Source organism: Dicentrarchus labrax, unplaced genomic scaffold (assembly GCF_905237075.1).
Source record: "Dicentrarchus labrax unplaced genomic scaffold, dlabrax2021, whole genome shotgun sequence".
NCBI classification, from domain to species: Eukaryota; Metazoa; Chordata; class Actinopteri; family Moronidae; genus Dicentrarchus; species Dicentrarchus labrax.
This window is the reverse complement of record NW_026136716.1, coordinates 1348820-1369727: the sequence shown is the minus strand read 5'-3', so window position 1 is coordinate 1369727 and position 20908 is coordinate 1348820. Positions and strand designations below refer to the sequence as shown.

The following is a 20908-nucleotide window of genomic DNA, read 5'->3' as shown; positions in this document are numbered from 1 at the left end:
CAGAAAACACGTTTACTGGACACTCAGTCAGCAGAAACCTTCGCAAGCAAACCAAAGTGTTGTTTCAGTTAATTTATGGTTCAGGTTCAGCCAGAGGTTGTTGGGGCTCAACTGCAGATATTCAGAGGTCCAAAGATTAAAAAAAAGAATAATCCATGTTGTTTTCATAATGTCCTTAAATATGGAAAGTCCCAGAGCAGCCGTGGTATTTGTACGTTGAGCCACAGGAGGAAAGGCGTATATATTGTGGATCTTTGGATGTCTGTAGTCCAGCTGTTCACTTTGTCATCCGTCATGTTATCGGTTGTTTTGAGTCTCTTTGTTTCACACACACTCGTACAACCTCTCTGCGCTTATTAGCCGGCTGCCGCGTCGCCCCGGTGCCAGAGGCCATTCTGGGGTCAAAGAGCATGTGTGTCCTTGGTCTTAACCCTCCTCCCTCTTCCTCACCCCACTGTTTCTTCCCTCCCTCCTCCTCCACCTCCCCACTTCCTCTTCAGACCCAAATTGGACCTTGTGGCAAGTGTGTGTGTGTTTTTAGAGGGACGTGCTCCCTTATTTGAACAAGCCGCTGGAAGCAGTGAAGTAGCACATTCCTCCTCGAGCCGCTGTGTGTGTGAGTGGTGTGTGTGAGTGTGTGGTGTGTGAGTGTGAGTGTGAGTGTGAGTGTGTGTGTGTGTGTGTGTGTGTGTCCACCCTGTTCTCTGTCCCTACTTCCCATAATCCACCACTGGCCCGAGTGCCGTTGGCGTGCCAGCGTCACAGCGATCTGCACCCCCCCCTGCTGTTTTAAAGCCCTTACATAAGAGTCAAATCCATCGGAGGGCAGGAGACAAGGACGCTCGCTGACGCCACACACACACACACACACACACACACACACACACACACACACACACACACACACACACACACATATCTATATATGAGTTTAGATTTTAAAAAATGCACACAGTTTCCACACGTAAGATAGTGTTAACACATGATGTAAGCAGGCTGAAACACAAACACACACACACACACACACACACACACACACACACACAGATGTTGTGTGGCTGTCCTCCTCCCCGTCATGTTCCCCATTCAGAACCAGTAGTTTGGAGAACAAAGGAAGCAGTAATCAGAGGGGAAGCGACGCGACCTGCTGGATGTAAAGATGCTAATGGACCTGAAATCAACCTGAACGTGAGCTGCTGTGTTTGTACAACCAAAACTCTGTCGCCATGGCAACACGCGCTCAACATACTGCGTGCTAAACGAAGGATGCCGACTGTTCGCGTTACGGATCACAGCTCTGACACATCGCGGTCCGAGCCGGATGAAAGGAGTTTAAATGAACATCACCTCTGTAAAATAATGTTTGTGGTTTGATTAAAGAAGGGAGGAGGAGGCTCAGGCTCAGTGTAACAGTCGTACTCTGGGAGAACAGTCGGTTAGTGTGTGATTTCTGACCGCTTGAACTCTGGGTTCAACCCACAGCTGAGACGATCCAGTAAAATCTGTGTGATATCACTTTATATACACACACAGACACACACACACACACACACAGGTTACTAAGACCCCATCTAGGTTACAAATGCCGTTTAATTCTGGTCTACACGACTCCTGGACAGTCAGATAAGCTCTCTGATTAAATGGACACCTAATCGTGTGTGTCTGTGTGTGTGTGTTTCTGTGTGTGTGTGTTTCTGTGTGTGTGTGTTTCTGTGTGTGTTTTGAAACCGTAGGTGGTGTGACGGTGGTTTTATTTGATTTGGGATGAGGATGACTGACTGTGTGGAAGGGGGGGATGGTGGCTGATTAAAAGCTGATATTTAGGTCAGAGTGTGTGTGTGTGTGTGTGTGTGTGTGTGTGTGTGTGTGTGTGTGTGTGTGTGTGTGTGTGTGTGTCTGCTGGAATGTGTGTTTCCTGCACCTGTTGAGAATATATTAATCAATCATCAGCACTTATTGATATCTGCAGCTGATTCATCCTGTGGAGACAGTTCATATTTATGTGTAAAAATGATATTTTCTATCTATATTATATGATGTTTATTACAGTATCTGAGTCCATATATTGATTTATATATTCTAACTGATACAGCACATTTATATCTATTTATATATTGGTATATTGTATTGTATATTTTCATATATTGTGAGTTTGTACGGCCGCGTCTCGCTTGTAAAAGACACTTTTGAAGGTAAAATAAATCAAACTCCGGCAGATAAATACTATAAAATGTAGTTTAAATGTTTCTGCCGACACCCGCAGTGTCTGACAGCTGAGACCATTAACAGCTGAGATCCACATTATCACCCAGTAGGGTGGTCCGTCGGTTCCCATCAACCGTACAAGAGTTAATTTCACTTAATTCAGGAACTAATTAGTCCTTAATTTGTGCGCTGAAGCATGACTAATGGCAGGAAATCCTCTCTGATTGGTTCTCAAAGGCTCAATCTCATCAGAGGCTGTTTTTAAAGTTCACAGCGACATGACGACAGTTCTCCTGTTTGGCACAAATCGAATTAATTCAACTTGTTTTAAATATCAAATGAAGGTTTTAGTAGCAGGTGTGCGTCTGTTTGTGGGTCGTTGACTGAGAAAGGTTCATGAACTTCTGGTCAAACCAACATCAGATTAAATAAAAGAGTCCGTTTCTGTTTTGCATAATTTCCCAGTGGCAGTAAATCAGGTCAGAGGAGACTGAATATGATCCTGCTGAACATATTAAATCTGCTTGTGTTGAGTAACGAACTGTAATATCTGTATGGTGGACCTCGCCGTACGAGGAGACGCCAGCAGTCGGACATTTTGTTCTGCAGGTTGAGCAGTCTGGTGATTATTTTATGTTGTAGGTTGTGCTGATTACGGCTGTGTATTGGCAAGAATCTGGTGATACGATTCCTATCAGGTTGAGCAGTTGGATCAATATATCGACAGTCTGCGGTTATGTTTTATCAAAGAACCTGATATTCTCTCACATCGGTTATAAAACCCGTCCTGAATGTAGTTCCTGCCGGTGCTGAAAGGGTTAACCGATGGCGTGCACATCCTCCTCTTCCTCTCCTCTTCCTCTCTGCATCCTTTCTCACACACAAACAGCCTCTTTCTCTCACACCTGCTGCAGTCGTTTCAATCCGCCGCCTCTCGCTGCCAGCAGCTCCGGTATCTCAGATCCCCGGGCCCGGCGGAGGCGGCGTCCCCCTCCTCTTTTTGCCCGTCGTCCCCTCACCTCCCGTGTCCCCGGGGCCACGGGGAACAGCTGGGGCCGCCTGTGAGCGCTGCACACAAAGCCCGCTGTTGTCTGCGAGGTGGGAAAGCGAAGCTCCGCGGTCTGTCATGTAGCCAGGATTAGCCCGATGTTACGGCGCTGATGGGATCGAGCCCGGGCCAGTTTTACACGCCGGTACTTCGTATCGGACTGTCACGGTCAAATATTTCCCGGCGCTGTTGAATTCTGGTTCTAGAAGAGTGGATTTAAGGATATCTCACCTCTGGTGACCCAAAGCTAAAGCAGGAACTAATTCAAGTGACTTTAAACCATTTCTGTAATTTTATAGTGACGTTTTAGAGTTCTAGTGATAAACGGTTAGTAATTTACTTGATGTGACTATATATCTGTATTTTATTTTCTTTTAACCACCTTCAAAATGTGCTTGTCTTTCCAACGTAGATTAGCCTAGCACGTAGCATCTCTAAGTACAGGAACAGAGGAAGTCGACCAAGGCTCACTCAACTGTGATTGGAGCACAGAGCAAAAAGGGGTGGAGCTTATGAAGGGTCAGTTATACAAGAATAAAAGGGTCTTTTTCAAATTGATTGACCCTCAAAGATCTGTCCAAAGTCTTCCACTATATTTAATTTATTTAATTATTTGATGCTTTTTTAGAGTTCAGTATGTACATACAGGCGCTTATCTTTGTAGATTTATTTGTTTCTCGGCACGAAAGTGTGAATAAATAACAACAAAACATCGGCATCCGCCATCGGGCAAATTGTGTACACGACAGCTGAAGTTGCTACAGTAGAGAAAAACAATGAATCTGAATAAAAAGGGAGCACTTTAAAGACTTTATTGATCCTCAGTCTGCAGTTAGCAGATGTTCGTGGCGACAGCGCTGCCGTGATAATGTGCAGAGTTATTTATAACAGCCACACTTACACATTCAGTACAAGTGAACACAGCTTCGACTGCAGCGTACGCCGCTGACGTGCAGATATTGTCTCCTCGCAGACCCTCCCCCTTCGTTTTCACACCCACTAATCTCACCACACACACACACACACACACACACACAGTGACGAGGGGAGTTCGGGTGGGAAGTGCAGCTGCATCAGTTTGCAGCTCTGAATGGTTGTGACAGATCTGAGGTCAGAGGAGGGAGGTGGGCTGTAAGTGTAGATTATAATGATAATGTTAGAGGACACGCTGCTCATTCATCAGCATGTTTACTCCTCGCAGTGCCGACCAGGAGCGCGGTTTCCTATTTTTTAATCCGCAGTCAGCATCTGCAGCACTTCCCCCTCGTTTAGGATTTATCTGATCGGCAGATTCACTTTTAAATACAGATTTAATAATTTTATATCAGTTGAACAACAAGATGTATTTGTGAACGTGGGTTTCCTCCTTTAAGCAGCGTTGTGACAAATTTAACTCATTACTAACAAGAAACAGGAATTATGAATGTGCTTATAACGACGTATAGTCTGATTTCTGCAGCATCAACCCGTCAGACTGCAGACAGCAGATCCTGAATCAGCTGGAAGACTCTGTTTCTATTCGATGTCTGTTAGATGTGAAGTGATGACGGGAGATTGAGTTTAAAGGTCCAGCGTGTAACATTGTTGTTGAGTGACTGAAAGGAGCCATAGTGTAAAGCTGGTGTGAAAACAGTGAATGGATCCATCGAAGCTTCTCTTGTTTACAGTCCCATCGCCTCTTTGTCTCAGCTCGTCTATGGTTGGTCGCCTGCCATCCTCTTCCTGCTCCAACTTCCTGGTTTCCCCTCAGGCAGCTTTAATCAGAGTGGAGGAGGGGTGTGTGTGTGTGTGTGTGTGTGTGTGTGTGTGTGTGTGTGTGTGTGTGTGTGTGCGCGTGTGTGCGTGTGTGTGTGGGAAGCATGGACATCTGGAGGGAAATACTCGCAATACCAGAAGATTTGTTTTTTAATAAAAACCCGCAGTCATCAGTCAGAGGCCTGAAGAGAGAGAGAGAGTGTGTGTGTGTGTGTGTGTGTGTGTGTGTGTGTGTGTGTGTGTGTGTGTAGGCTGTTGCATTACAGGGTACACAGTAGTTTCCTCTTGTGTGTTTCAATGGCACTTTACACCATCATTATCTCATCTGTGTGTGTGTGTGTGTGTGCGCATTGTAGTAATAGTATTTTATATTACAGGATTATTCTAATAAACGCACACACAATAATACATCATTAGCTCCGAGATGTAACCGTACGTTTTCTTTATCAAATTATAGATAGATGGATAGATACTTTAATCCTTTATTCATATTTCTGAGGTCTAAACTGCCTAAAACAACACACATTTCCTTTTAGTTTGTGAAGTCTTGATGCCTCGATTCATTTTCCAGCTCACTGATTTGAATCCTCGCATGTTTTTCTTGCAGTATATCTTTACGTTCCTAACATCAGTAGTAGTAGTAGTAGTAGTAGTAGTAGTAGTAGTAGTCTGCTGATGATGGATGATTTAAAAAGTGTGAAAGCCTTCACTGTAACACATTGAGTGAGACCTCCTGTTGGCCTAACATCTCTGTACCGATCTGACACCTTCTTTATTTTGGTTTATTTATAAATGAGCAGTTTGTCTTTATTCAAACACTGTGTGTGTGTGTGTGTGTGTGTTGGCCTGTCGCGATATGCGATAAATCAATTAATCACACGATAAATAAAATGAGCTCGATCATTTTTTCGGCCGTGATAGTTTCCATTTGCATGCTTGTTTGTTTTCCTCGTCTCTCTCTCTACCAAAGAGACTGGATGACCACTCCGGTGCAACGGTGACCCCTCTTGGTTCCTTAGCGTAACAAGGAGTGAACCCTTGTGTCAATCACTTGTCAGCCGCATGACCTCTGTGTGGGGAGGCGGGACTCCTGGCGTAGCCTACCACAGAGCCAAACGCTACAGCTGCAGTGTGGGAGCACTTCGGATTTAAACCTAATGACCGAGGTGAACCACTAAACCTGAACGAGTCGGTATGTCGCATTTGTGGTAAAACCGTATGTCATAAAAGCGGTAACACGACAAACATGCATACGCACCTAAAACACAACCATCCGATGCAGTTTTCCCAGCTGGGAAATAAAACTACTACAGATGGGCCGTCTCTGTCTTCCCGACAGTGCACAATCACTGGGGCGTTTAGTCGACAAACAAAGTACAAACAGGACAGTGCAAAATGTTGTGCACTCACAGACAGTGTAGTTCGCTTCATTGATAAAGAGATGCTGCCCTTTAGTATCGTCGAAAAGCCGGCAGAGTGTGGTTTTTAAGTTCCATTTTATTTATTGTTTTCGTTTGTGTTTGGTTTTTATTCAAGTGCATTTTTTAACAGAGACTGAGAGTCCATTTTATTTATTGTTTTTTGTTGTTTTGTTCATTTCTTGTGGATATTTAAAATGTCTTCCAGTTCCAGTACTACATATTGTGTTTAACAGACAGCAGGTGTGCAGCTCAGTGTGTGTCGTTACCTGTCTGACTGGTTTAATTAACGGTGACTGACGTAAATTGACGGACACTTAACCACACACACACACACACACACACACACACACACACACACACACACACACGCTCCGTAAACACACACATTGTAAAGCCTGTCGCCACCTTTAAATTCAAAAGAAGCTTAATTGTCCTGACGTCTTTGAACACAACAACAGAAACAGGAGGTTTTCAGGCCTTAAAGTCGACGTTTGTCTGTTTTTAACCGTAATTTCTGCCTCAACTGGCTTTAAAAAGGCCTGAAAATGATGATGATGATGTTTTATTATGGTTATTATGATTATTATTATTATTATTATTATTATTATTGTATCTGATGCATCTAAAACCCAAACTGCAATAAAATACCTTTATAGAAAATAACAGGGGGAGGTGTAAATTAGACAAAAGGTTAGTAAACAACAAACAAACCAATAAATAATGTAAAATATACAAATAAACCCCCTAACCCTATCCATTAGTTAAAATAGCTGTATGTTTTATGTTTGTTCAGCCTGAACGGAAATAAAATGAGTTTATCTGATAAAAAAAAAAGAGTGGAGAAAAAGACGGAGAGAAATAAACCCACAGTTAGACAGAGGGAGAGGAACGGGGGTGAAGGGCGACTTCAGGCTGAGATAATATGACGCCAAGGGTGACTGATGAGGCGGCGCTGCTCTGATTTGTCACAGTCACACGACGGGTTAACCCCCCGACACACACACACACACACACACACCCTGCCCTGAGGGTAGCCACGCTCCACCCACCATCCCACTGAGAGTGTGTGTGTTAAGACAATAGTGCCATTAAAGCTGTGTGTGTTTGTGTGTGTGTGTGTGTGTGTGTGTGTGTGTGTGTGTGTGTGTGTGTGTGTGTGTGTGTGTGTGTGTGTGTGTGTGTGTGTGTGTGTGTGTGTGTGTGTGTGTGTCAGATGGTGGTCACAGTGGGACAAACACACATTTCTTTATTTAGCTGAATGAGAGAAATATTCCAGCCGCTGCTGTTTAAGGGTTCAGCTCCACTCCAGCTGACAGCTTATTGTTTATCTCTATAGTTCTTTTTTCTGGCCTTTAAAATTTGGCTTGTTTGACTGGTTCCTGTTTAATTGATCGCCCAGTATCACCTTTATAAATGACAAAGGCTCAAAGTGTCACCTCAGACTCTTCGGATGAGTAAAAAACACAAATATGCTCAAAAAAAGGAGGAAACGTGAGCAATTCCACTTCCAGGATGCATCAATATTAAATATACAGCGTGAAATAAAACCCATCGATTAATTAAGTGTTTGCTGGTTTCCAGCTTCAGGATTTCAGAGTATCTCCTCCTGTCCTCTGATGAGCGCCTCCTCTTGTTTGGAGGGATAAAAGCGGGACTGAACACCACAGAAGAAGAAGCCGCACTGAGGCAAAAGCCACTGGAATGTCCGACACTTGGCGTGATGAAAGCGCGTCGACGCTCGGCGCAGTAAACAAACCGTTGTTTACGAGCGTTGGTGGGCTTGTGGGCACCGAGAAGACAAACAGAGCGAGTCCAAGAATGCGTCAGTCAGCTTTTCCACTTCGGTTCAGGATCCAGAGCAGAGACCCAGACATCCCCAGACACTGTATTTATTAATGTTATTAATCTTAAACGGTATTGTTTGATATATAATGAAGATATTATTATTATTGGTGCACATTCTGTTTGCACAAGATATACATTTATTTGTTTTGTTGCTGTTTTTTTTTTATTATTGTTAAACTTTTGCCTTTTTTTCAGCCCCAAACAATTATATTTTATTTCTTGTTTCCATCTTTATACCTGGAGAATATTTATGGGTTGTATTAACGGTGGAAGACAAGCTGAATGACATATTCTCATTATTCCACTGTGCATTATTGTAATTATGCTTTATAATACAAGATAGAAAAGAGAGTTTTTCATTGATAAAGGTGATTGAACAGTTGGAGATGATTCAGTGTGTGGTTGAGAACGCAGTGAGGGATCATCAGTGTGTGGTTGGTTGAGGTGTGTCCGACAGGTGAAGCGTGTTGTTACAGCGCCGAGGGTGTCGCCTGTTTACCTTCTAAGTTTAGTCAGAACCAGTTTTCTGGACTGAAGCACGGCGCGCTCTCGGATTCCTCTCATGGCTCCTGTAGATGGTTTGGATTCCCAGCATGCCTCAGGCCTGTGACGTCATGGTGATGTCAGTTGGAGACGTTTATGGGTGTGTTTTTAGTCCTCCTCTTGGTCTCCTCTGTTAGCTTTCTGCGTCTCCACTTTTGATTTTCTCGACCTTGATGCGTCTGACAGGATTCCCGCTTGTCCTGGAAAACGTTTGGAGATTTAGAAGGAATCTATGTTTGTTTAAAAAGGAGGAATAGAATGGGAGTTGAAGTCAATAAAGAGAACTGACTGAGGGATCCCTCCACTGTGGCTCTTCCTGAGGTTTCTTCCATGTTTTCCCAGTTTAAAGGGTTTTTAGGAGAGTTTTCCATCACCTGAATCGAGGGTGTTGAGTGTTGTACAGATTGTAAAGACGCCTGAGGCAAATTGTGATTTCGGGGTCACATGTTCACAACCTGGTCTAGTTTTGGGGCCGAGCTTGACCCCAAATTACCACTTCAAATTTAAAGTTACAAACTGAAGTAAACTGTGCAAACAGTGCAGTGCGAACCATTATGACCATTAATCTGTTTCTGTCTGAACCCAACCCGAGCCCGACCCACAGCAAACCACGTTTCCTGTAACTTTTACGTCCCCAAACCAACTTCAGGGCTTTGATTTCCCTTCTCGTGGTTACAAACAGCCGCTGGGATCCATTTATTGTCCTTGCTGATTGATGTTGAGTGATTTATTTGTTAAGTGTTGAGCGTGCGAGCTGAAGCAGTCTCATGAGGCTGTTAGAAGACAGCTGACAGGTTGGCGTGTGTGCTCCGCAGCCTGCAGGCGAGACACCTCAGTCCTTCTTATTAAAGATCAGCTGTCGTGACCTCCAAATGCAGTCGCGCTGTCAGGAACGACAGGAAGTGTTGCTCTGTGGCAGAGTTGTTTCTGGTGCCAACCTCGGGCGGCGATCCAGGGCGGAGAGGTCGATCCAGGCCGAACCCCACGGGCGTGCGTTTGGCACCGGCCACGCCGTAATTAACCGGCAGCTACCAGCCAGCGGAGGCCGGGTTCGGCTGCGGCTGCTAACCAGCCTCTCTGGGCAGAGAGCGGCCGGCGGTCACTCAGAGGTCGAATCTGACTCAACGTCTGGCTGCTGGCACAAACAATGAGGTTTTATTTTACACACAGTGGCTTCTGGGCTCAGATTTATTTACACTTTTACATCTGAGATCATCTTCAGATTGGACCAATCCTTTAAAGCTTTGTTTGAAGAGGTGGTTTGCTTCTGCAGCTCCAACATCTTCTATGAAGACCAAGATTAATGATGGTTTATGAAACAGGAAGAGAGAGGATCCATCAGGAGGAAACTAAATAAAATCACTATTTCATTTATGGATTTGTTTCTTTTCTGTTTTATATCAGTGTGAACTGAATATTTTGATGTTTATTTTGGGGTTTTGTGCTGTTGGCCAGACAAACCAAGACGTTTAAAGATGCCACCGTAGATATGACACTAATGTAGAGACTCTGACCTTTTTATATGCCAAACAAGTGATTAATTGTGGAACTAATCAATGCACTGAAGTATCAAACGAGTAAAATATGCCAACATCTGTTGTCATAAATATAGAAACTTAACAAAAACATTGTTCTGAATAAATAGTAACTGTTTTTGGTATCCTTAATCAATCATGTTTATCATTATAGAGCGACTTCTGGTTAGTCCCGCCCACGTCTGGATCTTTGTCAGGAAGTCATCTGACGATAGGAAACCTGTCTTCCAATCACAGAGCCTAAAATGTGTCCATTCAACCTTTTTTTGAATGTCGGCTGCGTTGTACGATCCGACCAGTTTCTCAACGGACATTTCAACAGCGTTTTACCCCCCAGAACAGATCCAGAAACGAGGCGTCTCGGGGTCACTTTCACTGCTGTCATTCACACTGATGGAGGTTTTCCTCAGCACGCGCCAGGTCTGCAGGCTGCATTGTGCCGCCTCATGTTGTAACACACAGCAAACCAGAGGTGTGTGTGTGTGTGTGTGTGTGTGTGTGTGTGTGGTGTTGGCTGGCTGGCTGCCATCTGTTCTTTATTGTCTGCTGATACAGTCTCTCTCTCTCTGTCTTTTATCTCTGACTTCCTCTCTTCCCTCCTTCTCCTCGTACATTTCATCCATCGCTGTCTCAGAGATGCTTTGAAGCCGCTGCCCCGTCGGCGACCTCCTCTCTCACCTCTTTATCTTTCACTCCTTTCACGTCTCTTTGATACGCTCTCTCCTCGTCTCTCGCTCTTTCCCTCCGTGTCGTATCTCCACCCGTCTGGTTTCTCCTCCACACTGCGGCTCTTTCACAATCAACAACACGGCCTCCCTTTTCATTCATAGAGCTTCCACTGCTTACGGTGCGTGTCCACAGGGGCGTTTCCCAGCATTGGACGCCTGGAGTCACAAAAGGCTCCACCTTCCTACAACCAGACAAACACTGATTTCAGACCAGACCCATGGCGGCTTGTTTGGAAACTTTCTCTTATATTATAGGAAATCGTTTAAAAGTTTTTTACTCCCTGAATTGCATAAAGTAGCGCAGAGCTGTCTCTCGAACGCACTGCAGTGCTACCAGAATGCATTGCATGGCTGCTTACATAAGCAATAAATGGAAGTATTTATTAAAATTTGATTATGGTTTTCTTACTGTTTTATCCAATAATGGAATAATGGGCAGATGATTATATATAATGTAAATGAGCATTAGTCGTGCCTCGGTTTTATTTTAGGACAGAGAACCTGTTTTCAGTCAGTTTCCACAGTGTAAATAAAGTTTCTTTTGACTCTGGCCAGAAAACAACCCTTTATATTCTGCTGCTTTGTTGATTCCAGAGTTTTAAATGTTTGGTTGACTGAAGCCAACAACACTTCCACCAGGATTAACATCCCTGAATCACTTCATTTATACTTTATCCGGCTCACTCTCATGTCCCTTTTTAGTTATTTCCGAACCCTCTGAATGGATCCCTGCCAGTGTTTCGGCGTTTAAACCGTCTGTTTTCCACCGTACCTGCTGCGTTCCAGGTGACTCCTCCGTATTGAGGCCGACTGTTTTGACACGACTTTAAACAACAGTCAGTTTATATCTTCCTGCAGCTAAAAACAGATTTCAGATCTTTAAAACATCTGACTTGTGTTTGGATCACAATGTTTTAGCCTGCTGCAGTGCCTGATGGGTAAAAAGGCAGATATCATTTGGAGGTTCATCCTTTTAACGTCTTGTCGCGGCCTCCTGGCGTATACATTATATATTTGTTGAGGAATGGAGGATAAAATGTGCTCTTACGAGGCTGTAGAGTCGGTTTTACATGTTTAAAAGATGTTTGACCCAGAGGGGAGAGGGAAATTTAAAACGTTAGCGAGGAAATGAAACTGTCGTCTAAGTCCTGGCTTTCATTTGCATCTTTTGATCTTCATCTTATTTCATCCCTCTCTTCCTCTCCATCCTTTTCCCCCTCTTTTAATAAATCTTTCTCTCTCTGTATCCTTTTGTGATTTACCCACGATGCTCTGCTGGCATCCACATGGTGTATCTCTGTCTTGCTGTACTGATCGGTCGGTACCGAGGTCGTGCCGCGCTTCGTTTTGCTGAAACATTTGAAAGTGATCTCGTGTTTGGAGGGTTTGATTGAACATCAGTCTGCAGTTCAGACCTTGTTAGAGCGGATTTTGGGTCACAGAGACCTTGTTATCTTGTTTGTTCCTGTTGTGTCTCAGCCGTTGTGTTTCTGTCTTCCAGCTGCCTTCACATAAACAAGCTCTCTTTGTGTGGCCCATAAAACACAAATATGTCACTCAGTGGGACTGAATATTTAGGAATTGCAACTGAATTTGAAAGTAGTTGAAAGTAGAAATTTGTTTGCTTTATTTTCCCCTTTTAGGTTCAGGATTACAGGATTTTGGTTCTTCAGATTCTGGATGAAAATCTTGGGTTCTTAAGTATGTAAACCTAAAAAAGGAGTGGGGTCTTAAGTTGTGCTTCAGTTTTTGGCAATCCTCATTTTAGCTTGATGAGCTTGATAGTCTACAATACGTTTAAAATGCGTGCTCAGCTCAGAAAACTCTTTATGTTCAGGAACAAAGATCTTGGGTGTTTTAGTCTTTTGGTTTGGGATTGAAACGTGGCGCTGTGCGGTTACATTGGTTTTAGTGTCTGATAAACTTTCAAGCTCATTGATTTATTTCTAGAACTGAACTTCCTGCATCATATTTCACCTTCTCACCTTCACCTGTAGCAATGCGACCACACCAGTACAGCCATCTGAATTTTAAGTTTAAGTTCTTGAGATTTTTAGATTTAGGTTTCATCTTTCGGTTTAGGGTAAAAAGTATTGTATTCTTGTGGGTTTGTGCTTACCTTAACCCTTCCTTTTAAAGATGTTTAGATGCTTGAAAAATCTTTCTAACCGGGGTGAAACCTCTGTCTTTTTTTTTGTTTAAACGTCTCACATTTGTCTGTCTGAAGCAGAGATCGGTGATCATGTGGCGACGTTGCTTTCTCAATAATAAACCTTGAGCATGTTTGTGCTCATACGTGTTCTCCTGCTCACTGAGGGACAACCAGACGTAAAAATAGAAACAAACGAGAGAAATGAAAGCAAATTAATGATGGAGATTATTCTGGAGTGCGCCAGGAGTCCTGATGCTTCACTTTGAAGGTCTCTTCTGTGCTGTTATAGTCTTTCTTTCCTCTCCTGGTTCTGCAGCTCAGTGTTGGCACAGAGGAAGGGAGAGATGGAGGGATGGAGGAGTGTTTTCAGTCCCGTGAGGCTCGCTCTCATTTCTAAGTTTTTCCTCCCTGAGCGATGGAGGAAGATCATCTCCATCCATCTGCTTTCCTCCGGTCCTCGTTTATTGATTCTTCATTTTCTAGAATGAACACAGGGTTGGTGTTGACTAAAGTGAACCCCCTTTTTATAGCTTCAAATAACTTGTTCAGATCGATGGCTCTCTAACAGAGTCCAGATGAAACATAATTGAGTTGGGCATCGAAAACACTGATTGTTTTCTGCTGTCAGCTGACTAATGTGACACTTTCATCACTCCGTCTTCCTGCCGTTCCTCCTCTTCCTCTCTTCCACAAACTCCCATAAATGCAGTTATGAAGAGCTCTGTGTGTGTGTGTGTGTGTGTGTGTGTGTGTGTGTGTGTGTGTGTGTGTGTGTGTGTGTGTGTGTGTGTGTGTGTGTGTGTGTGTGTGTGTGTGTGTGTGTGTGTGTGTGTGTGTGTGTTTGCCAGTTGATGGATTGATTGAGTTCAGGTGTGCCGCCCACATGTTCCCAGATGTGTTTTTTCTCACCCAGAAGCCTCTCTGAAACCCATCTGGACTTTCCCTCCACTTGCTTACTCAACACAATTTTGTCCAATCAGCATTTCTTTTTTATTTCTCTGCTGCCTGTCTGGTGTTTTCCTCAGCCGCAGGAAACCAAATACTGTTACACAGCGTTACAGGCAGTTATTACTCAGGTGTAAAGTTTGGTAATTCAGCTGTATCTTGTAAAAAATGTCCACCTTCCCTTAAATCCCTCAATTTAAAAACAAAAACAACCACTCAAAATAATATAACAAACAACCAACAAACAGTTAAAAAAACAGCAAACTACGTAGATAACGAAGCAAAACCGAACAAAAGAGTTACAACCTTGGACTAGACACAATTCAAAACATTTTGAAATAAGCAAAAATATGACAAAAAACTGATATTTACAGGTAACGTATCCAATCAGAAGCAGCCTGAAACATAAAAGCTTTTTACCAACTTCCTCCAATAGAAAGAGGATCTGATCTGAGCTTCTTTTTTTTGGACAATAAGGACAGTAAATGTGTGCACACTTACAAAGATCATCCTGTTGTTGTTATTCAGTTGTTTGACTGATTAATGGATTAATCATTTCATCCCTAGACTTTTTTAAAAAAATGTGAATTTAAGGAATATCTTCCCAGCCGAGGCGGTCAGCCTGGACACTGCAGTTAGTAGCTGACAGCTTAAACAGAAGTCACACTTATGGGATATATTATTGGTGTTTGCTGAGTGAAGAAGATCCTCTTTTTGACATTTTGACTATTTAATAAAAGTGTATTAATGGTTCAGCTATCAGCTGAGGCAGCCCACCTCAGCTATTAACCCATTGTCCTCCATTAGGTATCGATACTGAAACTGAGCATCCATTTTTGCCGTTTAAACTCCGCAGCCAGTTGAATCGGCTCATTGTGACCACCCTGATGGTGGGTCACCTGGCGGAGCGGCTAATCGCGGCCCCACCATTGATTTCCATCCCTGTCAGTCCCAGGGCTGTACTGGAACCCAGCATAGGGGAACTGGAGGGCCCCCGAAAACAGGAAGCAGCTGGATCAACATCCTGCCTGGCAAAGAGGGAGGCGTCGCACCAACACAGGCCGGCGTTTGTAAAAACCTCAACAATGCCCCCCTCTGTGTGTCTGCCGACCAATAGGGACGCTTCTATCTGGATTCTTTCCAGACAGATACCAACACCACACACACACACACACACACACACACACACACAGTGGCACTAATAATAGTGGAGACCAACAGCGGGTGAACTTTTACTATGAAAGGATGAGCTGTTACTTCCTGATTCAGACTGTATCCTGGCAACATCTGGAGGAAAACACAACATCTGTTTGTTTGTTGGTGTTTTGAGCTGTGGGAGGCAACAGTAGTAGTGATACCGTGAAAATTACCTTTTAAGAATGATTCAGTATGGCAGTAGCACTCAACGTGTAAATATAAATTTTGCTCAGAACTTGTGAAACCAAACAGAAACGGGTCTGATTCTGAACCAGATTCTGCTTAAAATTAAACTTTTCAACCAGTTTTCCAGTCATGGAAACACTCAGATCACCTACATATTTGAAACTCAACTTAATTTTCTGTAAAATTAAATGAATTCTACTCAATTTGAACTGTTTACGGGCTGTAGCTGAATGTTACAGTCAAAGGTAAATCATAGCGGAACCGTAACCACTGACCACCGACCTGGACTGAACCTGAGACACTTTATCATGAACTCTGCATCATTAAACGAGCAGGAATAAAACTAAACTCAATTAAATGTGTCAATATTAGGCCCACCAGGAAATGATATGACCGTTTGTGAGCTTTAAGTGCTGTCCTTTATTGTGAAGAAAGAGTGGGGGACCTGGTTTTATAAATGTGTGTTTTTAAGTGAAAAGTAAAGAAAATAAATGTTTTAGTTCACATTTAAAGCAGAAAACTAATTTGTCTGGAACCCAATTGGATTTTGAAAGATGCACTCCAATCAGTAAAGTGATGTGACTTTACAAGAACCTTTTTCTAATATAAACTTAACGCTTGTAAGTCCTGGAAAAATCTTAAAGGCATTAAAAGTTCTTAAATATGAAGAAATATAGCCTTTTGAGTCTTGAATATTGTTTAAAATGTGACCTCCTTCACTATAAGATGTCAGAAAGTGATCAGATTTGTAGATCCGGGACCGCACTGGTAGTCCTGTGGATGCACAGACAACATCAAGGCTCTCTCTCTCTGGTAAAGAGACATTGCGAGCGTACAGGCCGACACAGATTGCTGCTTATGAATTAGTAAAAAAGGGACTGAAGGCTCTAAGTGGACCTGGCCCACTGGCCTACTTAGCACAGAGGCCTGAGGTGTCACAGAGACCAGCGGGGTTAATGGTGTCTGTGTATTGATGCGTCACTGTAAAGGCAGACCAGTGTCGTTTTGTAAGTGGTTCTTACGGTTCCTTCAGGAGGTTGTGGTGGATATTAAAGAAGTTGTTGAGATCTTCAGGGAGGGTATTGTGGTCTTTCTAGGGGCATTTTAGGTGGTTTTTAGTTGTCATTGAGGCTTTAATTTCACAGACTAGACCAGACTACAGTTGGAAAACAGCAGAAATCTACTCAGAAGTGGCTTAAAGCTGTCTTCCACTGAAACTGTAAAAAACTCAGTTTATAATTAGACAAATGAACGTTTCAGTGTGGTTCTAAACTACGTTAACGTCCTGAGTGTGTGTGTTGAGTAAAGAGTGGTGAAGGATGAGAGCTCCCTGATAACACTGACACTATCGCGCTGCAACAACACACACTTAGATATCTGAACAAAAAGCACACACTAACAGTGAATGAGTGTGGGAGGAACATCAATTTGCCTCCACCGCCACCCCTCATTTCCCATGACCTCTCAACCTTGCTGCCTCTGCTCTGGGTCTTAAAACCCAAAACACACACAGTGAAGGTCTCCGCATGCTCAAACAACAAGTTCAGTAAGTGTTTCTATCTGTTCTGAGTGCGGACGAGAGAGGACGAGATCCCTGAGGATCGTTTAAATGTGGGGATTTTGTCTGTTTGTTCTGGGAAACCTGAAGCTCTGAAACCTCATGTTCAGACCTCGAATCATTCATCATAAGATTTCAGATTGTTCATTGTCAGAACTCAGAGGATCAGATGTATCTGAGAACTTACTGAAGCTCTGAGGACAGATATCCGACTCTCTGCTATCTTGTCTCCCTCAGTGTCGTCTCTCTGTGCCTGTACGGGTCCTGTTATCCTGTTCAGTCTGCCGTGACCCTCAGTCTGCTGTCAGTCATCTGTCAGCTCTAATAAGACTCTTCCTCCTCCTCCTCCTCAGCTCTCCACTCAGTAGGAACAGATTGGTTCCCTCGTTACGCCGTCCGCTCAAGTGCAGCTCGCCGTGCCCTCAGACACAAACTCGCGAGGTCGTTGTGTCGACACGGCAGGTCAAGAACGCGGCGTGCTTGACGTACAAAGCCACACCAACATCGTTGCTAAGTAACGGACAATCAAAGCGGATGCTGACGAGTTGACAACAACAAACAGATCGCTTTGACATTTTAAGGAAGTAGTTCATTCGGAACATTTGTGAGATCTCTCGTTAACTCGATCGCACCTGAAGGCACCACGTGTTTGTTGCATTTGATTGACAGGTTGTGTTGTTGTTGTTTCTGTGTCTTACAGATGCGTTTGTGAACAGTCAGGAGTGGACACTGAGTCGAACGGTACCAGAACTGAAAGTGGTGAGTTCAGATCTCTTCTTATTGAGCGTTGAGTGGTCGTGTGTTTACTGTACTGAATAATAGGAGATCATTTTTATCACTATTATTATCATTTCTTTATATTTCTGTTTCACACTCTCACATCCATTTCTTACTCCAACACTGACTGGTCCCTGTCTCCCAGGGCATTGTGGGTAACCTGGCCAGTGGTAAGTCAGCGCTGGTGCACAGGTACCTGACAGGAACATACGTCCAGGAAGAGTCACCTGAAGGTAAGAAAATCCTTCTTCCTGTCTGTCTTTCTCTCCGTCTGTCTCTCTGAGATCTGGCTGGATCTGTTTCACTGATTTCAACGAACTCATCCACCAACGAGCCCCTCCTCTCTCCAAGATCACATCCACCAAATAAAAACAAAAAGCAAAGTAGATTAAATCAATTTATAATAAACAGCGGGCGGATTAAAAACCCCAGCAGGCACGAATGAAACGTTGACACGGAGCGCACAGTCCCAGCTGTGTGTCTCTAGAAGCTCCTTCTGCACTCGAAGGGAAACAAAAGCACAGATTTGACCAGCAGAGCAGAAATAAAGGGAGTCACGCAGCTCTGCAGCTCGTATTTTAGGGCGCTTCTACACCAGTTTCTTCACTTCTAAAGATTCAAATGTGAACTGCTTTCACTCACGCAGCCACACAGGCTCCAGTCTCTACTGGTAAAGGGAGGAAACCAGTTTAATTCAGAAATTAATGTTAGAAATTAGATGAGATAGAAACATTTCTCTTTATTTCTTTTAGACTTTTCTTAAATTTCTTCTTTGAAAATCTGTGTAATCTCCTAAAGCCCAAACTCCTGTCTTCCTCAAAGAGTTTGTTTTGATCAAAGTCAAAAATAATCCACATTATCAAAGAGAAAGTGAAGATTTCATCCCTCACTTTCCTGCAGTTAGCAGATCATTCTGGTTTTATTACACTCTGGGTTTTTGTAGCTTAATACATCATTTTTATGAGGAACAATAACATTGCACCAAGTTAAAGGCTGAGATCTGATAACACGGTGACACCACTAAAAAATGTAAAACCCAAGTTGTAATAAACTGGAATTATCCTTAAGAATAACTTAATATTCGGTCCAGAATAACCGAGCCGACCGACACAGTAGCGTATATGAAACTTTAATGACGGTTACTCTTCGTGCGCTTTCTCTCCAGAGCGCCTGAATGTTTCATATCGTCCTCCATGAACAAATAAAAAGCTAACTGTGGTTTCCTTCAGTGTCTCTGCTCGCACGCCCCGCGGAGACGGCCATATTCCTCATCCAATATTAAAGCTGCTCCGCTGCCAGCTCCCCCGCGTGCTCTACAGTACGGCAGCCTCCCCAGGCAAAGACCCACTTCTGCTAAAGCCCCATGTTCCTTTAATATTTCACTACCGGAGCTTATTTTAGTCTCTGGAGGCTGAAGAGAGTAGAAACTGGTCGAGGTTTAGCTGTTGTCTTTTCCTTCTCCCTCTCCGGTCAGAGATCACCTCTGTGTCCACATACAAGTCGAGATCTGGTGATGTGGTCGGGAAGCCCAGCATCAAGACATTTTATTGGGACAGGGTTATCAGTAGTTTGACCTCTTGCCTTCAGGCGGCCACCAACAAAGATACTTTATAATGTCAGCTGCCGGTTTACTCGTGTTAAAGATGATTTAGAGATATAAAGTTAAAGATGGGCCATGAAGAAAGGGGATGCAAATATTGAGGAATTTCCTTAATTGATTATTGGACGTGTCTATAGTCAGTTATTAAAGAAGGCCATGCTATACAAACTGTAGGTTAATAACTTCCTGCACCGAGGTTTCACATTAAAAGCCTCAGATGACAGAATTCTTTGCAGTACTTTACAGCAAGTGATAGTGTTTTAAAAGAGGAACTCAGACATTATAGTGAATGTGAGCTAGTAGTATAGAGGTAATTACACCCTCCTCAATGTTTTTAACAGCTTTTCTTTTTAGACTCAGCTATTATTGTAGATTCTGTGGTACCCTTCCAGGAACCGAAAAACCATCCAGATCACACGAGTCCAGAAAATACCTAACTACCATACCGCTGTGGAGCTGCAGCTAATTAACCCCTCTTGACCTTTTTGTATGTTTAAAGCCTTGAAAACCATCAAATGCAGTTTATTTGAGATGCAGGCTTTGCTGCCTTTGTCATGTGGGGACCCACCCGGAATCGGCCCACAAACCAATTTTAGCTCCTGGTCCCTCGGTGGAGGAACGAAGCCTCCGATGTTCAGACGCAGGAAAAGAGAGGAGTGCACTGAGAGTTCAGTCAGCCAAAAGAACAGTTAGATTATTTCATTAATACGTCACTCGAGGGGTTTATCGCAGATTAACCGATAAAAAGGGACTCCAAGGGATCAGCAAAAAGCTGCTCAGAAACTACAGGCGCAGTTGTAGCACGAGGGAAAAAAACCAAATGTTGGTGGTGTCGGGGAATCCCCAGAGCGGATTATTTCCGAGGTGTGCACAAAGAAAAATGAGAAAATCTTCTTCAGCAGTGACGTACCTCTTCTTAAAATGCCCTGTGTGGCTGTTGGGCTCCAGCCTCCAGTGTCAGACCGCTAAATGCCCAATGGTCTGTTTCCACCGCTCGGCCCTTAATTACACCGCGGCTCTGCCAAAAGCAACACGACACGGCTTTTCAAGCAGCTTCGCATACCGTATCCGAGCCAGCCCTAAACAACAGCTCCCCCAAATCTTTGATCTAATGACTTGGCACCGTCGCCCATCAAGGAAGCAGCGATCCAGCTCGGACTTAAACAACAACAACTGCTTTGATATCGTTGCATAACCACTGAGAAATAAATGGAGCTTCAGGAGGAGAAGAGGACGGGAAAGCTGATGTGTTGTTTTTAAATTCCTGGGATCTAAAAATAAGCTGCAGCCCGTATTCCCATGGTGATTGATTGGGAGCGGAGCTGGTGGCTTGCGAGCGGCAGGGCAACCGCAGCGCCACAAAGCCACTAACCAGAACTATTCTTAGGCTGCAGACTGGAGCCTCGGCTTCAG

The 20908-nt window shown here is 43.6% G+C and overlaps 1 protein-coding gene across 6 annotated transcripts in view; it reads left to right on the top strand.

Annotated features, from left to right (window-relative positions):
- Window positions 1-20908, top strand: part of agap1 (ArfGAP with GTPase domain, ankyrin repeat and PH domain 1) — a 135540-nt gene that overhangs the window by 37952 nt on the left and 76680 nt on the right. For all 6 annotated transcript variants that reach the window (XM_051426922.1, XM_051426921.1, XM_051426923.1 and 3 more), the window contains exons 2-3: window positions 17819-17877; window positions 18041-18128. In XM_051426922.1, coding sequence (XP_051282882.1) covers window positions 17819-17877; window positions 18041-18128 — 147 coding nt within the window. The remainder of the gene's footprint in view (window positions 1-17818; window positions 17878-18040; window positions 18129-20908) is intronic.